Source organism: Lampetra planeri, chromosome 10, assembly GCF_965212315.1.
Source record: "Lampetra planeri chromosome 10, kcLamPlan1.2.h2, whole genome shotgun sequence".
Taxonomy (NCBI): domain Eukaryota; kingdom Metazoa; phylum Chordata; class Hyperoartia; order Petromyzontiformes; family Petromyzontidae; genus Lampetra; species Lampetra planeri.
In genome coordinates this window covers 4,279,741-4,299,249 of record NC_136116.1, presented here as the reverse complement: position 1 = coordinate 4,299,249, position 19,509 = coordinate 4,279,741, and the positions used below count along the sequence as shown (strand labels likewise).

General features: G+C 44.5%; 1 protein-coding gene across 1 annotated transcript; it reads right to left on the bottom strand.

Moving 5' to 3' along the window:
- Positions 1–1,306: 1,306 nt before the first annotated feature.
- On the bottom strand, positions 1,307–17,794 carry LOC144720868 (ETS translocation variant 1-like). Its single transcript, XM_078597966.1, has 12 exons — positions 17,585–17,794; positions 14,887–14,976; positions 14,229–14,319; positions 13,926–13,973; positions 12,718–12,771; positions 9,355–9,478; positions 8,394–8,666; positions 6,898–7,226; positions 5,661–5,723; positions 4,731–4,894; positions 4,059–4,160; positions 1,307–3,305 (listed from the first exon to the last, which is right to left on the bottom strand). The coding sequence occupies exons 2-12, from the start codon at positions 14,929–14,931 to the stop codon at positions 3,105–3,107; spliced, it is 1,494 nt and encodes a 497-aa protein (XP_078454092.1). The 5' UTR covers positions 14,932–14,976; positions 17,585–17,794; the 3' UTR covers positions 1,307–3,104.
- Positions 17,795–19,509: the final 1,715 nt, after the last annotated feature.

Sequence of the window (19,509 nt, the reverse complement as noted above, 5' to 3'; positions counted from 1 at the left end):
TCTGCGTGGGTTGTAACAAGCAGCTTATTGTCACTTCCATGCCTGAATAATATTTTTTTTTAAATGACACATCTGAGGCCAAAACTGTTTGGACGCAATAGCTGGTTGCTGGGGGGACAAAGTGACGCACGATTCTGTGTTTAAACTCTCGTGAAAGATCAATATAAAAGCCTCAGTGAATTTGGTGACATCAGTCGGTGACATGTATTCAGTGCTGGATCAAGGTTTCCTTTGCATGGCCGTCCTCACCCCGCCTAACATTCGAAATGTTTCATGGTTATTTATATTTTCATTCTGCGTTCTTGCTACTTTCTTTTCTTCTTCCAAGCGTTTTTCAGTCACATCACGAGTTACAGATTCATCATGCCTGGCTGTTTTCAGGCTGTTCGCAGTTAAGTGAGCTGTTTTATGAATATTATATGGGAGAAATGGAGGGGAAAATATGTACGTGAATGTATGAATCATGTGAGATTTTTGGTTCAGACATTCACTACACATATATATGCGTGTTACTGCTTTCTGTGCAAATAAGTGATGAGAGATGCCAGAGGCACGAGAAAGGAACACGTGGCTTCGAGAACATTTGCGGGTTCACGACGTTGAGTGTTCGGAAGAGTGAATTAAGAATAGCGGGCTGAGGCAGGGACATGTCGGTGAAAAGGATGACAGACGGTGGTCGCGACTAACAAGGGAGTAACACGCTCAAGATGGGAGGCCCACCAGAAATCGAGCGATGATGAAATCCGCTCGCATGGATCGTTCCATCGCAGAACCACGAAATATGGTGACGGCTTGGGGGGGGGGGTGGCATTTGTCCAGCAGTGGATTGATCGTGGCTCACGATGCTAAGCAGTAACAGAATCCATTCGGTGCAATCAAAGCAGCTATGCATCGATTGAAATGAACACCGCGCATCCCTAGATGTCGACATTTAAACTTATAAAGTTGAGTATTTTTGTTAAATGTATTTTTTTCTGGTGCGGGAGCTATGAGAAAACGCGCTTGGCGAGGCAGGTTTCACGTTCGTCACGGAGCATCTGGCTCACGGCTAACGCTACAGCTGTGCACATACATTTAGTCGGTGCCACCCTCGTGTCTGGTACTTGGCATGAACAGCGAGCAATTGGTTGACCACCTGGCCTTGGGGCGGAGGGGATCTACAATTACAACCCACAGTACTGTAATTGTTTAAACAGCACAAAGTGGGCACCCATTTCCTAAGACTGGCCTTTAAAAATAAACACAAAAACGGTCTTTGGGATATCGCTCCTTGAACACGAGCCCGTTAAATACGTCGAGACTTGTATTAATGTCATTTTGAGTTTTATTGTAAAACAAAAGCACCGTATAAACAACATCCGAAGGGTGAGAACAAGTTCACAGAGAAATGTTACATTTATCTTGTAAAAGCTTTCGTGTCAGTATACAGTGTCTATGTACAAGGTTTGACAATTTAACTCCAGCTGTTCTGAACGTGAACAGCTTTTAAATGACGATACCATAGCTTTTAACACAGACATTTGGTATACATGTCGGCGAAAAAGTCGGTATTTTTTTTACTATGTAATTTCAGAAACATTTGTACTGTACTACATTTCTCAGGTGCATACAATCCTCCTAGGCAATTTTTTGCAAGAACTTACAACCTGCAGCAGAAGAGTAATAATGTGCATAACCACGAGTTTAATACTCTGTACCACACATATTTTTAGATAAGAGGAAAAAAAATACTCTTTCAGTACATACAAAATTACAAAAACACTCTTTAAAAAGTTACAAATATCCCATAAATGCGTTGTACCTCCGAATGTATGCAGGTCAGGCCATGTTAACAACACTTCTAATTTCATTATTTGTATATGAATAAAAAAAGGTACCGTTGTTTGATCAAATCACCCAGAATGCACCTGATCTCATTTAGATCTCGAGCGCCAAGTCGGATTGAGCCCAGATATTACGTGGATGTAAAGCCGCTGCAGGGCTGCATTGGCAGCAGAGGTCAATGCCGACAAATCAATTGTTGCACTGTACTATGCTCCTAAATCTATGATTCCTGCCTTCACTGACCCACGCTGACCAGCGTGGTCGGCGACCCACGTTTGACAAAAGAAGCCCGGCAGTGTAGGGGAGGCTCTCATCTGGCAGTGGATTGACAAAACTAACTCTACGTGTGCCCGTACGCAAAGAAGAAGAAGGCATACAATTGTCTGGTGAAATGACAAGTGTTAGCATGCTGAAGAGAATGAGCAGGGTATAACTGCCCTCTAAACCAACAACGCTGAATTGCAACAGTTGGCCAACCTTCCTCCATCCCTTTACAGCACCGTTTGCAAACGGCTTCTTAATATCTTAACGCTGGGATGCGTTTGCGTTGTACAAACAAAATTATATTCCGCACGAGGTCAGCAAGCTACCCAGGGATTTGGGAAAGCCGCATTCATCAAATCCTATTACAGAACATCTTTTCTATAATACATTGAACTTAATCCTTCCCAAAAATAAACTTGTAAATGATAATATAACAAAACATACCGTATATACCATAGTTTGCGTCGTGTTAAAATTACTTTGAATGTATGTACAAATACCAACAAATCAAATGATTGTCATCAGCTTTTACTTATGTGTTTTTTGCGTACTAAGTGGTACATAAACCGAGAGTGAGCATACGCTCTGTCCGAGTACAATGGGATAGCAATAACAGTTCCGTCAGCCACAGCGGTGACACGCATCCACATGGGAACTCTTTTGTTGTTGCAAAACATGCACCGAGGAGACGAGCTGTAAAGGACACCCGATTCTCCATCTTCGTAGTCACACGTTCGAGAATGCCCACAACGTTCTACTCGGGGCTTAATTTCTCACCAAATATATTTTTTGGGGTTGCCCATAGACCAGGGCTTTGGGATGGGTGGGTGGGCTGGCCACGTGAATGAGCCACAGCCAGAGCTGCTATATAGGTATATACTCACCCAGAAAGAACTGGGGAAAAATGAAGCCCTGGCTCTACCGTGGTGTAGGCATATTGCTAGGCAGCTTTTAAGACGGAGGTCACAAGAAGTCTTCGGCGTTCCAGCTTTTATGGGGGGGGGGGGGGGGTACACTCAGTAGACGCCGGTGTCCCTGTAGGTGACCTCAGCATGCTCGTGGGAGTTGAAGTGCACGTGGGGAGGGGCGCTGCCCTCGGCTGGCGGGGCCCGGCGGCGCTCCGTCTTCACCACGGCGCGCTGGCTGTCCGGGAAGGCGAGGGAGAAGACCACCTCGGGGTCGCACACGAAGCGGTACACGTACCGCTCGCCTGCCACCTGCCCGACCGCAGAGCGACGCGGGATCAGAGGTGGGACACGATGGAAGTTGAGTTGATTAGTGCAACAGGAAACAGCTCAAGTTTCTTGTTGTGGTCAAGTACTCGGGAGGGGGCCTCTTTAATAAATTGGAAGCCCCCCCCCCCCACATCCGGCCTTCCCGAAAGGCAGGAAACCACCTACAGACCGTGCTGAGCGTTTATCGTGTTAATGTGGCAAAGCCCAAACTATCACGTCCGATCCGGTCGCACGTGGGGCCTGAGGTGTCATTGGTTTTCCTGATTATTTTCGTGTTATCCGACTGCTTGAGTAATCGATTACTTAAATAATCAGATCGCTCTAGACGAGACCACACTCTATAGCTGGTGGCAGAGTTGATTAGCACACAATAAATACTTTTATTTTTTTATTCTTATATAATGATATACAATTGTGTCTTGTACTGAATGCCACATTGACCACGATATTCTGTTAAACTAAAAAGACATATACAGTACGTTGCATATTCAACTTTCTGGGAACTAAAGCATACATAGGTGGATTAGAAAGGTGGGGATTTGTCAACATCTATAGAAAATTAGTTATGCTATGCACAAATATTGCAATGTGGGTGGTTAATTGGTGAGGGTGGATATGTGACAGTTGGATATGTATCCTTGCACCATAGCTCTTATCTTGCAGTTGCACACCCAGATTGTGTGTTCTGGGATAGTCCTACACGAGTTTGTAAAACGATGAGGGAACATTGCTGACCTTCTGCATGATGCCCTTCTCATAGTAGTATCGCAGGGAGCGACTCAGCTTGTCGTAATTCATGGCTGGCCTGTTCTTCTGGATTCCCCAAAGCCGTGCCACCTGCAGTGCAATGGAACCAATGGGACAATGCTTAGCTTAAAGGGGAAGATGAAATATTTACTGCTCGTAACGGTATTAGCCCCAGTGTCATGGAAAAAAAAATCGAAAGGTCAATGAAGAGAACTCTCTGACACGGCCAGAGGCGAAGGCGAATTTTGCCAATTTCAGACCCACCGAAACATGTACAGCCCTTTATTTTTTATCAATCCACTGCTGGATGAGGGCCTCCCCATGCCATGTGATGTATTGTTTGATGGTCCTTCTCCACACTGGTCAATGCCGAGTCTGTTCGCAGGTGGGTGAGCATAGATGAGCACAAAGACAGACAATTGATTTTGCACCACTGCCCCCACCATGTAAACCTTACAGCCCTCTGACAACATGTTTGTGCACGGCGGTCACCCAACCAAGCAATACGCAGGATCAAGACTGCTTATCTTCTGCAATTTGGTGAATTCTGGGCGATTGGTCAAATGTGACCATGATATAAAATGTACAACAAAGAGCCCACGGGTCTGACCATTTGTCTCAACAGTATTCCGTGCTGACAGCTGAGGCACAGCAACTGACCTCTTCAGGGTCGAGGAGTTTGAACTCCATACCACGCCCCGTCCACACGATGGTGCCGGCGTGTACAGGGTCCTCCAATAGCGCCACCAGGAACTGCCACAGCTGCAGCGAGCCACGGCGCTGGTACATGGGGGGCGGCACGCTTCTGTATCCGCTTACATCACCTGCGGGCGACCACGCACAAATACATTGGGAAGGAAATGTATTTGCAGTCCTTGCTGCAAGAAAATGCAGTCTCTTGCACCATGCTGTTTCGGTCATGGGGGCAGTTTGTTTTGACCATACTTCATCACGCTCATCGGTGGTGGTTATGGAAGGGAGGGGAACGGGGACCGGTTCATTCGCCACCGACGTTACTCGTTGCCAGGAATATAACTTAGAGGTCGCTGGGTTCCTTGACCAATGTGCCAATGCCCCATGAAAAATAAATTTGCCCAAATGATTAACTAAACAAATCGTGCCATTTAACAGCTTAATTAGCCAAGTCCTGGGAATTACATTTAAATGATAAACTGAATATTTAAGTTGCTACTTATAAAACCAAAAATAGAAAGATTTAGCATGTTTAGATAAAATAATTATAAATGTGGGTCGTTACTAAGTGGGGATAGGTGTTAATTGAGTGGAACACTCTTTCCAAACTGAAAATAAACCCACTGTTCTTGGAACCACAAATGTAGCAGCACGTACCCAGGAAGGAAACAATACATACTTTGATGAGCATCTGGAGTGTTTTGTGTTTTCCAAAAATATAAAGGTGCATACACAATCACGTGGAACATACTGACATGTAGTTTCACACACGTGTATGTATTGTTCATTAATGTGTACATTGGACTCTACTGTTGCATTTACGATTATTATCGATAGATTTTTAGCAAAGGGATACGCATTTTTTGTAACGAATCAGTTCGGTGTTTAAATACCAACCTTCATTATGTGATGACGAATAGCCTTCTCCATTCATGTACATGGATTGCCCGGTGGGCATATCTAGAGCAAAAAAAAACAACAACTTAGTACGTCAGCAAGATCATGAAAAAAGTTTACAAAATAGCTGTTAATGTATTCTCCATATAAATTAACATTTTTAAAGTGAACAATACGGGATAATGTAATATAAATGTTGCACGTTAGATGGTAAAGTATAACCATTAACACTCAAGGTCCATCTAATAATTTTCACCTTTAAAATGGTATCGTTTAATTCGGAAATCATTCTATATATCTTGTCTAAGTATTTGAAAACCTTAAAAAAAAATCTCATCCCGTGGGTCACAAACAATAGCAATATTTCAATGCTAAAATAATTGCATAAAAGGGTATTTGTATTGAAGGCATCACAAAACCTTTACGGCCGAGGATGATATAGAAATGATTCTTATGGACAAGGTCTTGTAAGATGGATTCAAGGCCACGTTAGATCAATGTGATGGGGGGACAATTTCACTGGGGCCCAACCGCAGACACCCTCCATTACTGCAGGGGCAAAATCCAAGGTTCAATTTATTTGTGGATATTTCAGACAGATTCCCTGGACGATCTCTCTTCAGTTTTCAAGCGAGAGAATTGGATTATCATGAAAGTACCACAGAGGCTTCGATCAAGATCGTTGTGAGAACTTCGTAATTAATAAAATACAAGTACAGAAATTGGTTTAATCTCGAATTCGGCTTGAATCCATAGTGTTTATATTCTGTTAAATCACCCGTACACAATCTGCAGATCCACCCTTTCCTCTGCAATTAAGTGCATTGCTAATTAGTTTTCCTTTGAAAAAAATCCCATTCAAAGTACTGTACATTTTTGTTAAGATCTGTAGATATGAAAAATTAGATTTACTGTTATTTAATACTTACTACCCATATTATGACGGTATATCAATGTAAGTTAAAGATTAAAATTAACTATAAAATAAAACCTGTTTATACGCGCAATCTGTAATATACACAGAATGCACAACGGCATTCTACGAGCAAGCTGCAATTTTTACGCGAAACATTACATTACGGTACCAAATATTTGTTTACACGTTAATGCACTATCTAACAAATCTGTAAACTAAAATAATTACTTTCTTTGTGTCAGTCTTGATGGTGAAGTAAACTGTTTATGCAAAAAAAGTACGCGAATATAAACAAAACGCAAGAGCTCTGGCAAACCTCACCCGTTTGGTAAGGGCAGTCTGACCGCTCCTGCACCATGTGGGGTGGGGGACGAAATTCTGGCCTCCCCATGTTGCCGTGCATGACATGCGTCTGGGGCGGCTGTGGCCCATGCGAACGCTGGCCCAGGTGGCCAGGGTAGGCATCCTCGCCCGGGTACCCCATGGGCCCCGTGTACTCTTGCTTGATGCCTCCCGGAGGTCCCGGCGGAGGGGGGAAAGGGGCCATGAGCGGCTCGGAGGCTTGGCGGTGGAACGGGATGCAGCCTGGGCGAGACATGTGCTGAGAGGGGGGATACGGAGAGCACGGCTCCGACAGATGCCGCTGAAACCTGTGGTCGAAGAAAAAAAAGAAAAAAATTACACTTGGCTCAGACGCGGAGAAATCAGAGTGCAGCTAAATATCGGTTATGATATGATAACGACTGAATCGTTGCTATTAAGAAAAGTGAGCAGGGCTCCCCATCTTTTTATCCCCTTCTTTTTATAACCGGTTTAGTTGATGTTGACGGTGTGCATGTACGTCACAACGTGATGTAACGGACCCGCGCATTGCCTCAATAAAAAAAAGTGAGTGGGATTGGGAAGAACACGTCGCTCGCTACAAGGAATGATGGCCGGTGGGTGAGACAATTTGCCAAAGGAGTGGCAGCTAAACGAGGGCAGGTTGTCCAAGAGGACTTCACCATAGAGATGGAGGTGCTAGGTGGATTGTTACAACGCAGGACCATGGAGAGATGGTGACGGCTTTGGGAGGCTTTCCTCCAGCAGTGGATTGGTAATGGCTAATGATGATGATGGTGGTGGTTGATTGAGATACGAATGATGGGTGTTAATAGTACAGCAGTTCATTTCAGTAATGTGATGGAAATCAAGAAAACCATTGAGTACTTTGGAATGCTGGCCAAGAAGTGATTTGCTACTCTAAGCATTTCCATACGTAAGATAAGACTGAGATACAAGGGGGAAAGTACAAATATTATCGACATTTGTTATGTCTAATTTTCTTCACCTCCACATTTACATATATGATCACACTATGTTATACGATTAGCATAGACGCTGGCGCTACTTATTCACAATCTCAAAATCGATGTGGGCCAGACGCTTGGAAATAGAAAGTCACAGGGAAATGTTTGAAGTGATCGTAACGGAGAATGAATGACGGGGCACTGTAATGAGATAAAATCGTACACCCGACGAAATCACCAATCAGAGAAATAGGCGTGGCATTCCCCATATTTGGTATTGTGGAACGTGAATTGAGATGAATTGTATCGATTCTGCTCAGTCGATCCATAATAAACTAACTTAAAAATACCGGGTTAATCATAGTGTGCGGGTTAATCGCTGTGTCGATTCATCGCCAATAGATCCATGGATTGAGTAATGATGCGACACGCCCCCTTCATTTGACTGGCTAATATCTGCTAGATTGGCGATTCCACCGCAGTTCCGCTTTAATTGCACCACAGGGCTTCTGGCGGACGCGTGCCAACCTGCTGTCATTGTAGCCGCTGACATCGGCAGGAGAAGGGGCCGTGGTGGGGTACGGGGTTGAAAAGGGCCCCGCGACGGTGTGCGAGGGCGCCGGGGCCGGGCTGGGCATGAGGCGCGAGCACGGTGCCGAGCTGCTGCTGCACGGCTGCTGCTGCTGCTGGTGTTGCTGCTGGTGTTGCTGCTGGTGCTGGAGTGATGACACGGGCGTTGTACAGGAGGGCGAAGGGCTGCCACTCACACTGAGCACCCCATCCCTCTTCAGAGAGTAGCCACTGGAAGACAAGCAAGACAAAACGTTAATAATTATTCACAAACGATTTGTCAATCCACTGCTGAATTAAGGCCTTCCCACATTGTGTTAGTCATGGTTTGTTATTTTTATGCTTTTATTTTAACTCAATGTGAGCACCGATCACAGATGTGTTTTTGAATATAAATTCGATGAACAAACCAAAATTGTACTTGATTACTTTTTTTGTGGTCAATTACTTAGGCCCCTTTTAAAAATGGCAGCTGTACCTCGACATCCTGCCTCTCAAAGGCAGGAAACCCCATAAAAGCCACTCTCGGTGACAAGGCTGATGATGTCAATGACATCGTCAGGTTACGCCCATCAACGCAACCGGCCAGTGGCAGATGTGGGAACAGAGCTGAGGCTTTTTTTTCCGCAACTATTTCCATATTATTTCATTTGTCGAGTAAATGAATGTACGATGATCAGTAAATCAAATGATGACTCAATCCTATTGCCTTCCTCCAACATTCATGTCATGACAAACAGGCGAACGAACACCCCGATGCGCGCAGAAATGCACGTTAAATTTTTTTCGCACCGTACGTAGCCAACCGTGCTGATTGTGATTGGAGGTGCGATTGGCAGGGTTATATGAAATACCGACGTCGAAAAAAAACGCTGAGCCAAAGCAGCATCCTCCAAGGTGCACACGAGGCGCCACTCACCCGGGACTGGAGTGGCAGGGCGCAGCGGACAGCAGGCCCTGCATGTGCTCCTGCGCGCACGTGGACGCCTGCAGGCACGTGCCTCGGCCCTCCTTCTTGATCTTCACAGGGGCGTGGAATGCCACTGGGAGACAACGAAGGGACGTCAACCGATGTGAGCCGCGGCAGTGTTTGTGAAATATCTTCGGACGGCTAACACTCGACACAATTGGCCAGATGAGGCTAATGGCCTTTGTGTGTGTCCCACCCCTTCCCTGTCACATTGTGCTGGCAGTGGAGCTCGATGTTTAATTAAGCAGTAGCTTAATTAGTCAAAGTCAATAATTAAATTACGTACGTTAATGCAGCACACGATATATTTTTTAATGTCCTTTTTCCTTAAAGTATGGTGACTAATTCAAAACCAAAGCACAATGCCAATTGTTTACCTTGCTGGTGGCACTGTTATGTCATCAAAGCCAAGGCAACATATATTCTGCGTGTGTTAATAAACATGACAAAACATAGTAAATTACATGTTTAGTTAACATAGTGCAGTTGCAATACATTTTGAACTACTTTGCCAAGCAGCATTTTTTAAACTTACATTTCAAGTTATAAATAGAATAATAAATAGTGCTTCATAGTAAAGTTGAAACTATTTTTGTCAGTAGGGTATGTTGGTATCGCGTTAAACTAAAATATAAAGTGCTATTGCGAAGTTAATCTTGAATTGCATATTCTTGCTACTGCGTGAGATTGAGTTTTTTGAAGATACGTCATACTGGTTCATAGGGACCATAATAGCCAGGTTCCATTTTTCATTCCAAAAGAAGACGAGGAGCTTCCACTGCTACAGTACGGACTTTAAAAACCAGTGGCTGCTTCATTTGAGAGCTAAGGTACATGTGATATTACTTTTGAAGTAATCAAACAACTTAAAAGTGACAGCGATCACGTTCAGTGATATTAAATTCAATGTCCGGCAAAGCAAAGTCACCGATTCACAACATGTACTTTGTGTGTTTCTGACGGTTGGATCATTGAGACCTTGTGTTGAGAATGTGTGCATTATAAATAACAATGATGGGAAAAAAATGAGAAACATATTTCTAAACTACACCAAATGTCACAAATTCCACATTGTTTTCAGACAGGTGCTCGGTGGGTGAAATGCAAGCAATGTGTTTGTCTTCGAGTCAAATTTCACAACAATAGTGCTCTGTTAAGAACTACTAGAAGCGACACCAGTATCCCCACATTGCAATTCAGGTTAATAGAAGATTAGCAAATACTGTGGCAAGCTTCTACACACTCAATTTTGCAGAGCCATACGATGCATAATGTAACAAAACAGTCTATAGCCGAATGTTAAATCACACCCTTTTACCATTTTAACTTTTGCCAAAAGTCTTAACATCTTGACGGTACAAAAATCATTGCAAAACATCAGTTTCACATATATGTGTGTGTATATATGGGCATGATGCAACCATTTGTTGCAGATTAGCCCTGCACTAAATCTTTCACCTGGGAAAACACTCAAAGAGGGCACACCACTGCGTCAAAGTTAATCTGCAGTGACAGCCAGTGACCCAGCACTTCCCCCAGTACAGTGTTTGGCACGAGATGGCATTAAGCGGGCAGCTACTGAAGCGAAATGGCAACGCATCAATAAATGCAACAATCTCTGTTTGCAAAGGTGACTCCCCCCCCCCCCGCGTCTAGCGTGTGACCATTGAAAGCCCCGATGTGAACCAATAATTTAAACAAATTTTAACTCTGCACACTGTGTAAGGTAAATGCTGCCCCCCCGCACCTGCTGTTTTATCACTACGGAATGTTTTATTCCGCTGCCAAACTCGTATGCGAGTGATGTTCTCGAGCAGCTGACACCTCTGCACTGCTGTACGCTTGATCTTCTAACAGAATTACGAGTGCCCTAACCGTACAGTACTCGTGACCTCATCGCGCGCTTTTGAGCGGTCAGCAGTGAATGGCGTCCGTACAAAACCCTTGACCTGTTATGCAACCACCGACTTCTTTGTGCAGCACAATATACGGCTCTGTACAGCCAACGTAGAGCCCCGCAGTGATTAACGACTACAACTCAGTGACCGAGTCAGCTTTGCTATAAAATGTCTTAATATCTAATTCATGAATTTTTTCGTTATCTCTCAAATCTTCTGCAATGCCCTACTCTTTTTCATAAAGCGAAATCCAGCGATAATGACCACGGTTCCATTTTGCTGGTTGCCACATCGATTATCACAAAAGCTGCCCTGTTATGCAATTTGCAATTTTTTAAAATCCATCAAAAGTATCCCGATTTGATAAACCGAGGAAGCGATCATTATAATCTCTTTGATCTAGATCATCATACATCTCAATGTATACTACTGGCACCCCCCAAAAATCCCTTAGATTATTCACGTTGCTAATTGCCTAAGTGGAATGGGATGTTCCATCTCGCTCCCCTAAGCCGAAAGGCACTTAGCAAAAGTCTGTAAAGTTGCACGCCGACCGACGCGCACGAGCGCAGAGTTGCGAGCATTACAAGCGGCGTTTTTAGTTATTCGAGAAACAATGAGTGGTGGGTGGGAGGCCTCGAGCGACGCTACCACAGACGCGAATGAAAAATCCGCTCAAGTTGAACGCCGACGCTCGGACGAGACCGGTTGTGCGACTTCCGAAAAAAAAAACCCGAGCTGGACAAACACTGCGAGACAGCTCGACGGAGTTGGTTCAATAACGAGAGTGTGGGCGCCTTAATCTCTTAACCACTCTCCACCAAAAAACGCTCTCGTCCGAGTGATGGGAGCGACGGGGCCCTCCACGGTGGCTTACTGTGCAAGATACCTTCGGTCTCTCGGTATGCGAGCTTTATTTACTAACAATGTCAACGTTCATACGTTTTAGTTTAAATAGATGCCTTGCATTTTTTTTCGTTGTTGCTTTAACTTTTAAGCGTTACCCTTGTTGTAAACAACAGATAACCGTGGACAACGAAACGAGCCAATGTAAATGCGTTACGAGCAGCGACTGCCCTCAAAATACATCGGTGTGCACCGTATTAACGTAAATATAATTCTAAATATTTAAACCAAAAAAAGCATCTAGAAAGTCAACAAATACAGAGACGCAAATCAGAGCGTTAGCTCTTCAATAATTCCTACTGTTACAAATAAGCATATAACAGACCATCAGTTAACAGGCTTCAACATCATTGGCTACAATTAGCACCGTACATTCTCAACCTGTTATTATCAAGTCTGCGGTCTATAATTACTACCTTTAGCCCACAGAGCGCCAAGTTTTTTTTTTGTTTAATAAGACACATGCCTACATTTGAAAAAAAAATTTAAGTAAAGGGGGTTAACTTACAATTTTCTGATGAGAAATCCAGCATGAACGGTTCCTCCTCATCAGGAACCTTGGCTGTAAAATAAGAACAATGACTGTTAAAAAAAGCCATTTCTGTGACTTACAAATACACAATCTTCTCATGCTAAATACAAAAAGTGCACACTACATAATATTTATATCAAACATCACATTTGATGTATACATCTTTGTACTCTAATAATTAGTGTATACTTAAACCAGACAGATGTAAAGCAGAACTAGGGATTAATTTTGTATATATTTCGGTATCAAATGTTACACGTGGGTGGATGTCTTCTCTTCCACTATATATTTTATTCTGTAATGTACTTTGCATAAACTTATTCTAGCACCGTCTTTTAAACACAATGCAACTTCCGGCAAAAACACAATAGATTAAAGTACATAGCGACACGGCTTCAACAAATCAAACCTTAGCACGCACACACACATTTCACATAAAGCCTAACACATTCATACATAAATGCGTACGTACACATTACACATTCTCGTACAGAATAAGAGAATGAGACATGCGAAAAAGCCGTTGAACTCGGCTGGAAGGTGAGTTTAACTTGGCAGAAATGTTTGGCAAATAAAATAAATCTCAGTGCACTCTACTTTGTCATCACATACACACACAAATAACAGGACGCAGACGAGATCGTCTGCGCTGGTCCCACAGAGAAGCCCCACTCCTCCTCCTCCTCCCTACCAGCAGCACCCCCACCACCAGCCTGAGCGAGTCTCAACAGCCCCGGCTGTCAAACACCTCCTCGTCTGCACTCCCCCCCCCCACCTCCCTGTCAGGCATCACCTATCATCAAGTCGGTGGTGATTTATAGCGAAACTCCCAACAACAGGGCCGGTAACGCCAGCACGCGCCAGAGTTTTGAAAAGTCATCTCTTTAGAAGAACTGCTTGTTGATGTTTAGATCTTGTTGTCCTTACCACCCCCCCCCGCACCTCCGATTAGCAACGCTTGATTATGGACGATGCGAATGAAGTTCAACATAGTACATACATACACCCGTATGGTTCACCAACTATCGCATGGTGAATTCAAACGATACCAAAACATACACTTGCAGTTTCACATTAATTGATATTCATGGATAACAAGTTTTATTCTAAAAAGATTTTAACACCTGATCCCATTCACCAATGAGAAAGACGTCTGATTCAGTAGAAGTAAATGGCTCACTCACCCTCCACCAGCCAGGCTTCCTGCAGTTGGCTCAGAGTAAGAAAGAGATCTGTGGAGACAGACAGTGAAAATAATTATTAAAATATACATCAAGTCAACAGGTTTCATATTTGTTGACAAAACTTGCTTGCGTTGCACTATTAACAGCAAAAAAGATACCATGTCGAGGTTTTGTCGCGGACGTAACATATATAGCGCTCCGATGCATTTTCTGGTTTTGCTGCATGTCGTTCGGCATGATGTCATGCGGCGCAAGCCAAAAAACACAACAGATAATAATATTAATCTACGCTGCATTCCAAACCTTCAGTGTCTTGAGCCAGGTCTTCATCGAGATCCATACACTTCCTCTTGCGCTCCACGACTAGGCGCTGAGCTCCTCCACCCTCTTGGCTCTGAGAATTCGGCACGGAAGGCGCGCAGTCCATTTCATCGCCCTTAAGGAATTTCCCGTGCACTCTGTGTAGACCTCACTACACACTGGGCCCACTTGGACACAGCGGCAAAGTGCCATTGCATTCATGCACTGGTGTACTTGCGTTAAAAAAAATTAAACTACCATGAAAAAACGTCTTCATTTGATCCAATAACGAGCACCTCGAACTAAAAATAATTATCGCGGTATAATGTAACAATTTAGGGCATCTTGATGAGCATTCGGAAAAAAAAATAGGCGCTCGGATTTCCATGCGCATTTTCTTCTGAGTCGTGGGCGTAGTGCCAGCCCCTTAATTCGTTCTCCGTGCCCTAAAACAATGAAGGACCTTTTAATACAGCACGCTCGGTAATTAAAACCAGAGAATAACCTACCCACCTAAATCATTACCGTCGCTCGGAGCAGGTCCGCAAAACCCCAACCTCTCCAGAAGTCGGGGCGCCCAAATTCATAAAAGAAAAAAACTAGCCACGCTATCCAACGTATGCCGCTAATCCAGGTGACCCGCGCGCGGTGGCCAACGCACCGTTGTGTTCGCGTAGGGGACCTCCTGGTCGTAGATGGTCTCCATGCTCGTCTGGAAGCCCCTTTTGATGTGACGCCACGGCAGGTCCTCCTATGTGTGGCCAGAGGAGGAGGTGCAAGCAACAGGGGGAGGAGGTGGTGATGTTGAAGGGGTAGGAGGTGGTGGTGATGTTGACGGGGTAGGAGATGGGGAAAGGAGTGGAGGCGGGGAGAGCAGGAGAGAGGGGGGGGATATCAGAAGCGGAGATGAAGGAGGAAGATAAGGAACGGGAAAATAGCTGGCGAGGAGATGGCGAGGATGCCAGCAAGAGTGGATAATAATCGGCAGAGAAAGGTTAGGTTTTATAGAAGTTTTGGAAGAATTGAAGATGACATTTTCAGTAGAGTATAAAGTGATGGAGAGTAGAAGTTGGAAAGTGGTAGGGGGGGGGAAAGAGAAGTCGTGGGTGAGAGAGTAGGAGACCCTTGTGAGAAACGGCGACCAAGAGCGCGCAAAACGAAACCCCGACTCGTGAAGTGGGCCAAGTTTGGCGCAAAGCGCGTAACGTAATTAGACGACGAGGAATAAACGAATATTGAGTCTCCACAAAAAGGGCTTGCGGATAAAAGCGCGTGAGATTTACAGTGCGCAGCAGGAGCCAGCGGCTGGCTGAGTAGGCAACCCAGGCAAAGGCAGACCGCAGTTCGATAGCGGAGGTTGTAATGCTCCTTTTCTCCTTGCTCTCAAAGCTCGAGTAACCCTGCCCTTCCCCCACGAAGGACAAGCTGATGAAACCTAAGGCAAAAAAAAATCCCCCACCACCCCGCACTCCTCCTCCTCCTCCCCCCACCTCAGAATCTCTCCACCCCCCCTCCACCCCAAGTCTCTGCAACACACACGCACGCACTGACGCACAAAACTCACAACGCTGAGCTGTAAGTGAGCGAAGCCAATGCGAGGTTTGTGAATGGGCGAGTGGAGTCGCACTGGAGCTCCATTCACAAAAAAACCCCAACCACAACACGTGGCCCCGCCCGCCCGCCCGCCCGCACAACCTCGGAGTAACTGCCCCGGGCTCGGCACAACGTCAAGTTTCAAGACACACGGAGAGAAAACTCACAATACTGCTGCTCAAGACGGGCAGCTAAAGAAGAGAAAGGCAAGCCAGTACCCGCAACAACAACAACTCCACCACCAGCGCAATCATACTGATACTCGCAACTTTATATCGCCCAAAAAATGATAATCACGCCGATCATGTCAGTAACTTTTACAACAGCACCACCGGCTAAAGTATAAGCAACAATATAAACGTCCAGTACCCCAATTAGTAAAACGTAAAACAGCGATGGTAATTTTACCACTTATATAAGATGAACATCAACTCTACTCCCAACTTAACAAACAAACAGCATTAACACCAACGCCATCAACAACGAACCGAACTCTTACAGCGTAAACAAAATCAGCAACACCAGAAATGGCAGATAAACAGTAACTCTACCATCAAAATAACCCCCCAAAAACACCACCACAACATAAAACAGCAGCAGCTGCACACATCAAAACAGCAGCAAAAGACGCCAATCATATCAACAGCTAAACACATCCCACAGCAAGCAGGAACACTGGCAATGTTACAGTGGTTACTTTAGTAAACACCGTTATAGTGGACGTGACACATCCATCAGTGTGCCAGTCTGGCATGATTTCAAAGTTACTTCGCACGGCTTTCTTATATCCAATTGTCAATCCACTGCGGGATGAGAAGACACCTTCCACGCGCCGTCTGTCATTAGGGTTCTTTGACCATACTTCACCACGCTGGTGGGTGTGGGTTGGTGAAAGGGGGGTGGTGGGACATGACTCTTCACTGATGTTGGCCCTAGCCACGAATCGAACTCGGGTCAGCTGGGGGTTGGTAGTGCAGTGCATTAACAACTGCGTCACTGCACCAATGGTTTGCGCAAAAGTCCTTCATTACCGTTATGATGATATGACATACTTTACCGATGGTTGTGATGTACGCTTTTTTTTGTTTATGGTTTTTTTAATTTTAAGTTTTGACCCTTTAACTTTTATAAATATTTTAATTAGCATGTACACCTTTGTACAATAATTATATATTGCATTCACTTGTCCTATGCATTAGTATTAAACATTGATATATGCGATTTTGATTGGCAAAAACTTTATGAAAGTCATATTTATGATGTACAGCCCTTTGTACATGTCGTCTCCTACGCCTTTAGGGCCAATGGTATTTCTATTATTTTGACCATACTTCACCACGCTGGTCATTGCGGATTGAAGGGCGGAGCCTTTCGACCGGTTCAGCGATCTTAGCCGTGGCAAGGAATCGAACTCGGGTCCGGTAGCCGACGGAGCTCACGGCGCAATGCGCTAAGCACTGCACCACCGCTCTGATTCTCATCCAGCAGCGGATCGATACACAGCTACGAAGCCAACTCGATCGGCGCTCAACGTTGTTAAATAACATCCGCTAAACAGGCACCATTCGCACAGTAGTACACACTACTAAGCAAACGTAAAGCGTTCAGTTTTTTTTTTAAACCGCGAGTGGAAACTACGTGAGACAAACCCAGTCCGTTTCTAGTTGACAACAAAGCGAATGAATATAACCTCACCGTTGTTTTATTATTATTGCTGTGAGTTAAAAGCCAAGAGTGAGTGAGTGACACGCATCCATAAACCTTACCTGCGCGTTGGCTGGCTGCTTATCCGCCTCGAATTAACGAGTTGAAGAAGCAGCGTCGTTAAATCATACCAATCTGATTACTATGTCGGTATTTGAAGTAATTATTATTATAAAAAATTGTTGTACAATGTAGGTCGTTGTTGTTGTTGTTCCTGCTGCTACTGCTGCGTCACTGAGTGGCCACCGTAGGCGGGCGCGCGCGCTCGAGTGACCGCCTCGCGCCTCGCGCACGCGGACCCCGGCCCACGGCCCCGCCCCACCAGAGCCCTCCCATTGGCTCAGGGGCGCCGAATACAATTATTTAATTATTCGAGCTCGCGGGGTTTCGCCGACCAATGGGAACCGCGGGTTGGGGTTGGTAGAGGGGGGAGGTTTGTAGTGGGGGGGGGGCACCGCCGCGACTCTGGCCAATGAGGAGACTGGGCGATGGTTCATTCACAAAATGGAACTGGGGGAGGGTGGCTCCATTCATAAAATGGAAGCCTTGAAAAGAAAAAAGCGGATCTTTTTGACTCGTGTTTCTTTCAACATTCCCAGCCTTAAGGTGATTTAGTTTGTCCAAAAAAGCAAATGTATTTCTTGTAAATGATAACAAAAAATTATGCATTTCTAGGTTAACATGAAGCATATAAATTAACCCCCCCCCAATAAAAAAAAATACTTGACGGAGTATTGTATGACAATGCATATTTGTTAAACTTTTATGTATGTGTTGTGTGGTTATAAGGCTTATGGAAGCAGATGAATACGTCCATGGGGAGTTATCCAACTTGCTGGAAGTAGCACCCTTTGTGACATTCACAAGCGGTAAACATGTGCACGGCTGTGTTATCCCAACGTACCATTTTAAGAAATGTTAAACAAATCTCTCGTAACGATAGCAATTTGTATTTAGTAATAATATTACCACTTGCAAAAAAAAACACGATAGGATTGATCTCACTAAGTTAAACATGTAGTTAAGTAATAGATTAAAGAACAGCACCGGTGCATCAAATGGTTGCATATTGTTGCCATTCTATTCTGTTCTTTGCGTATGGCAGCAGTAAGTTTAGGAGCTAGATGCCCACACAATGTCGAGAAGGCTTCAGGAGAGAGCTCGTGGGGTGTTTCGATTCCTCTTCGTCCGTTGAAGGAGCGCAGACTACAAGCGGTTTTACTATACGGTCCATAGTTCGGGTTGCATGAATGTTGCGAAAGTGGTTTCAATATATAATTTAAAAATCCCTGGTTGAGTAATGGGAATGCGTGCAGATGTTTTCAGAAATGTGCGTGTATGTAAATGCGTTGTGTGCGTGCGTGTCGCACAGAGGTATACATAACGGCTTCGCGTGTGATGAGTTAAAAACATTTGTGCCAACTTTTACACGTGCACTCAGAATCCACATACATGCGTGTGCATTCTAAACTACGCACTCGTAAAGTTAAATTCGAACAAAAATAAGCACAAATAAAGTACAAAAAAATAGCGATCTACATTCGTCATTTAACAACTGACTTTAAAAAAAATCCTGTCCTAACCTCGTGGTAAATGAGTAAAAAAGCGAGTTTGGGTTTTACTTGGTTGACCACTGAAACGTAATTTATCCATTGTTGTTTTCATTGTAATGTGCATACATTACTGAATCTATGTTCGTGCATGTAACATGGGTAGGACCTTGTGCGACGTGTTAACATTGCCACTGTGGAGACAAAGGCGGCCAGTCGTGGTGTTGGCCACCACACTCTCTCTCGTGCTGTGCCGGCCTTCATAACAGCACTCGCCCCAACAGTTTGTCTTGCGAATTAAACACCCACGTTATACATTAACAACAGGTAGCGGACAAAGCCCGCGTACTATCGCCAATAACGTCACACTCAACGGGAGGCAAATGTGCATTCATTACTATACTCACTGATGATTGGGATATACTTCTAAAGAGTTT

Excerpts from the sequence above, each read along its gene's own strand:
- LOC144720868 (XM_078597966.1), bottom strand. The coding sequence starts at position 14,931 with ATGGAGACCATCTACGACCAGGAGGTCCCCTACGCGAACACAACG. Across the intron at positions 4,895-5,660 it reads TTCGTCATCACATAATGAAG|GTGATGTAAGCGGATACAGA; the intron begins GTTGGTATTTAA and ends GGTCGCCCGCAG. Across the intron at positions 3,306-4,058 it reads AGAAGGGCATCATGCAGAAG|GTGGCAGGCGAGCGGTACGT; the intron begins GTCAGCAATGTT and ends GCGGTCGGGCAG.